At 49.5% G+C, this 5,136-nt stretch overlaps 1 protein-coding gene across 1 annotated transcript; it reads left to right on the forward strand.

The window, feature by feature from the left end:
- The first annotated feature begins 2,921 nt into the window (after window positions 1-2,921).
- LOC124667106 lies at window positions 2,922-4,640 on the forward strand. The gene has a single exon (XM_047204433.1). It carries the CDS (start codon window positions 2,925-2,927, stop codon window positions 4,302-4,304), a length of 1,380 nt encoding a protein of 459 aa, XP_047060389.1. The 5' UTR covers window positions 2,922-2,924; the 3' UTR covers window positions 4,305-4,640.
- The last annotated feature ends 496 nt before the right edge of the window (window positions 4,641-5,136 follow it).

Consider the following 5,136-nt stretch of genomic DNA (forward strand, 5'->3'; position numbering starts at 1 on the left):
AGGCCACCACCTAGCCTTCCATTGTGCCTTTGTTTAATCATTGACCAGCGCAAATGAGGCCGCATACATTTGGTCACATGGCAGGCAAAGTGACTGTCCCCAAACGAAGTACTGTGCAACAAATATGGCACACATGACTAAGTTTGAAGGCAGCATCTTGCCTTCCATTGTGTCTTTCTTGAATCATTGGCCAATGCACTATACAAACCAAAACGAGGCCTCATATGTAGGATCACACGACAGACAAAGGGATTGTCCGCAAACTAAGTCTAGTGTGCTAGTAATATAACACACATGACTAAATTTGAGGGCAGCACCTTACCTTCCGTTGTGCCATAGTTGAATCGTTGGCCAATGCAGAACTAAAGAAGCAGAAACATGCAAACCGGGTATAACAGGCCTCATACAATGAGGACATATGGAGGATATGTTTGACCAGAACCAATGACATGGCCATGTTAAGTCATGCCATAGGTTCTGATCAATCATCTCCTCATACTATGATCACAGGATATAATCATTGGCCTAGTTTAATCAAGAAACAACACAAGTAGCAATTCAAATTGAGTACATTACGAGTGATACTTATGGTACATTAGAAATTCTACTTAGGCCACATAGAAATTCCTACAATACATCTACAACACATTCATCACTCGTCACAAGTAGGCCTGATCCCTTGAGCTTGTTCTTGATTGCAAAGTTCACTTGAAGCAGATCGTATATGTTATACTCTAGCTTTCTCTTCTTAGCTTACAAAGTCTTTTTTTTCTGCCCCTCATTCCTGTTTCTTAGCCCTCATCACTTGTGCTTGTGTTCTCTATAGATTCTTCAGCATAGCAACTTCGTTCTTCAAGTCCTCCCACTCCTCTTGTGTCTGAACAAACTAGCGCGACCCAGCTTAATCTTTCGCACAACGATCACAACATGCTAAACCCGAACACAAAAAAACCCTCCCCCTCTATGCTTACACAGTAAAATCTGGCAGTTGCAGCAATCCAAAGCCTGGTCTATGAAGGATCTACCGCGATCCGATATTAGAGTAACAGGTCTAAGCAAATCGAGACCTTGAACAGCAAGAACTGGACAACAACAACAACAACAACCAATGGGGACGAACACCTTGCAAATATCAATCCGAACCCTATCCTAATGAAAACCCTAACAGATCTAATGTGCATGTCGTCGCAAATGCCCGAGAATGACATGTTCTGACAGAACGAATACGAATTTGAGAAGGAGAGGTCATTACCGCCATTATTCCGGTCAAGGACGAGCTCTACGTCGCGGGCGAACTCGAGATGCCAATGAAGACTGCGGAGCGAGGTTCCGTCCGATGTCACGCTCGCTGCTCGCCGACGTCTCCTCCTCCGGTACCGGTGCTCCTCCGTGCGGCGGTCCGGCCGATTGGTCGGCGGGAGGGGAACCGCCGGGTGATGTGACGGTTTGGGGAGGTGAGAGTGCGGTCGCGAGTGAGAGAAAGGAGAGAGGAGCGGTGAGGCTAATTATGCCGCGTGTTCCCGAAGGGACGCGTCCCGGAGAAACTGTCATTCCGGGCGATCCTCCAGCTATCCCAGAGGTGCTTTGAAAACCCTGCGATGCAACAACGTGAGTCGGTCCAGGCATCTAAACAAGCCAAAAATTGCTGATCCGATGCGAGCCAAAAACATGCAAGCCAGCAAACGCGCCCGTACTGTATTCAGCTAATTCCCGTGTCGCCTCATTCCGCGCTGGTCACTCCTCAACTACTGAGCCCGGTCAACTGTCCCCCTTCACCATCGAGCTAACAGACCAACAGTGTATGCGAACCAAATTCAGCCGACTCGCAAAAGGGAGCGCGTTTCTACGACGCTTGTTTCACTTGTCTCAAACAAATAGAGCCACTCTCCTGCACATTCATTCTTTTTTCTTCTTCAGGCGTAGAGGCCGGGGCATTTCTACATTTCCAAAAAAAAAAAAACTTTTTTCTTCTACACAAATCTGAACGACTCATGTATGGCACGGCAAGATATAGAAGCGTATATTGTTCTTCTAGCCCATGGATTCAATCCGACATGAGACGAACAAAGATTCTGAAATTGACAGGACAGGGCGATGGAGCTTCGAGAATGTAATGTAATGTTTGTACCTACATGCGCCTCTCATATGCCAAATTAACTACCGCCGATGTGTCATGATTCTCAACCGATCTCAACCCTTTTCCAGAAAGTTAACTTTCGTGTCAATGCTTTCTATTTTTCTGGCTGGCGTTCGTCCATACATATTGCTTCCAGCGCCGGCAATCTTTTCCATGGAAACAAGCCTTGTAGTCATGGTTTACAATGTGAACTGCATTCACTGAATAACAGAGTATATTCTCAGCAACATCATCAGTCTACCATGATTGTCTTGCTCAAATTCAATAGTTAACACGACCCAGACACTGTGCTAGCTGGGTGCTAAAATTCTTCAGAAAATACTGCAGTCAACTCATCTTCGTGAATGTAGACAGACCCAGATACTTTTCTTAGTTTCTTCAGCTAATGCTGTCGTAGTCTCCCCGAGGTCGATAAAACGGAGTTATTCTTCAAGAATTGCATTCACTTAAAATCAGAGTTATTCTTGGCAAATCATCAGTCTACCATGATTGTCTATGCTACTTTAACAGTTAACACAACCCAAACACTGTGCCGGGTGCTGAAATTCTTGAGAAATGCTTGCGTCGAATCATCCTCATCAATGTAGACAGAGCAAGCTACTTTTCTTCTTTCTTGAGCTAATCATGTCGTATTCTCATGGAGACTGATAAACAAGTGCAACAACTACTACACGGTGGTGTCACGTACGGTGTGAGGCCGATGCGTAGCTGACCCGGCGAAGGAATTGCGGTGCAAGGTGTGGACAAGAAGCAACGCGGGAAAAGAACACAAAGTGGAGACAGATTCATGATGCACGCTGTGCAGTTCGCACTCACCTCAATTTTTCCTTCCTCACCACCACACCTACTCTGCTCCTCCCAAAGTCTTAACAAACAATTCCAACACCAAGACTTCAAACACGACGCCGAAGCAACAATCATTCAGACATACCGAAAATTCCGAGCTCCATGGTCGTCTAGTCCCCGCCTCCCCGGCTCCCTTCCGGTAATTCGACCGATGGAGCCGGCGAGGTTCCGGTACTTGCCGGGCCATGGCGGCGGCAGAGGGTTGGAGGAGGAGGAGGACGACGAAGGGAGCGACGCCGGCTGTTTCTTGGACGTGTACGTGCACGGCGCGCGCGGCATCCACAACATCTGCATCTACGCGGACCAGGACGTGTACGCCCGGTTCTCGCTCACGTCCAGCCCGGGCCACGCGCCGGCGCTCTCCACGCGCGTGGCCGCCGGCGGCGGCGCCAGCCCGCGCTTCGACGAGCGCCTCCCGCCTCTTCCCGTCCGGCGCGGACGGATCGGCACCGACGCGCTCAAGTGCGAGGTGTGGATGCGCAGCGTCGCCAGGACCGTCCTCGACGACCAGCTCCTCGGGTTCGCGCTCGTGCCGCTCGCCGCCGTCGCGGCGGCCGACGGCGCGCGGCTGACGCAGCGGGACTTCTCCCTCTCGTCCACCGACCTCATCCACTCGCCCGCCGGCACCGTGCGGCTCTCCCTCGCCCTCCGTTCCGGCGGCGGTGACCCCTCGTGCAGCGCGCCGGCGCCGCCGGAGCGCGCGTCGATCGCGTCGGAGGTGGTCATCCTCGAGCCGACCCCGGTGGAGTGCTACTCGAGGGTGGAGTTCCCGGACCTCAACGTGGCGAGAGAGAACGAGGACATGGCCGTGCAGTGTCTGCCGTTCTTGCACCTCGGTGAGGCACCGTTGCCGGCACCGGAGGGAGCCATGGAGGTGGGCACGAGCCCACGCGGCGAGACTGCGAAGCCGGTGTCCTCGGACGGGGCCAAGAACGCCTCGACGACCACCACGGCCAGCGACGACATGGCGATCGATATCTCCTCTTCGGACCCGACAAAGAAGCCGCGGACCGACGCAGCCTCGCCGGAGACGCCGACGTCCAACGAAGGGACCGCGGCGGGCAAGGAGGTGGCCGACGTGTTCAAGTCCCCCATGGGCGACATCGACATGGAGGCGGAGCAGAGCGCGATGCAGCGGCAGATCATGGAGATGTACATGAAGAGCATGCAGCAGTTCACCGAGTCGCTAGGCAGGATGAACCTGCCGATGGAGCTCCACGGCGGCACCGGGGTCGTCATGCAGACCGAGGAGAAGAAGCCGGAGAAAGAGGCGAAGAAGGACGGGGCGAGGGTGTTCTATGGAAGCAGAGCTTTCTTTTGAACGAAATTACAGCTATTGAGAGTCTTCCGAAGAAAACTAAAATTATTCAGACTAATTTTGTTGTGATCTATTCTTGCAAATGTATTGATCAGAGTCCAGTTTGATCATCAGGTTTTGATTGATAATTATTATTGTTAACTTGATTAGTTCGTCGAATTACAGACTACTATATGCGTCTAGAAAAGAGCAATACATTGAATGGGAATAGAATTGTGTTATCAGGCAAGATTGATTCGTGAGTTCCTCTTAACCACCTTGATGAAAGAGGATTCATTATGGAGAGTGTGCAAGTTTCTAAGAATTTGTAGAACCTTTATAACCTTTGAGATGGCAAAATTTGTAACGAGCAACTGGTTAACTTTGCTATTGCATTTCTGTTGAAGTGTGTACCAAAGTACATTGATTTTGCGTTGTGATCTCCCACATATGCGGCTCATTTTTGTTATTTTTTTCATTAGGCTATTGTGGTAAAAAGTGTTTTCTTTCCTTTTAATAAACACCCACAATATTTCAATTTATTACCAGGAGAGGTCAAAAGTCTCGCAAGAAAAACACAAAAAGAACAATTGGAGCATGGTTTGGAGTTCAATCGGAGCTAGATTTTAAAAAAATTCTTGAAAAAATATGTGGTAGCTAACACGTCTATAATAAGATGTAAGTGAACGTACAAAGATGTGTACAAATATAGACGTATACCGAGAGAATGCAAGTGCCTCCACCAACATACATAATACAATCGACCTAGGAATGAGAGAAGGCAATGGCTTTGTGAGCCATTGTATCCACACCACATGACCGCAACTACATACCCCTCCGAAGCTTATTTGAAAGA

Source organism: Lolium rigidum, chromosome 6, assembly GCF_022539505.1.
Source record: "Lolium rigidum isolate FL_2022 chromosome 6, APGP_CSIRO_Lrig_0.1, whole genome shotgun sequence".
NCBI classification, from domain to species: domain Eukaryota; kingdom Viridiplantae; phylum Streptophyta; class Magnoliopsida; order Poales; family Poaceae; genus Lolium; species Lolium rigidum.

Coding starts and splice junctions, on each gene's coding strand:
- LOC124667106 (XM_047204433.1), top strand. CDS start 2,925: ATGATGCACGCTGTGCAGTTCGCACTCACCTCAATTTTTCCTTCCTCA.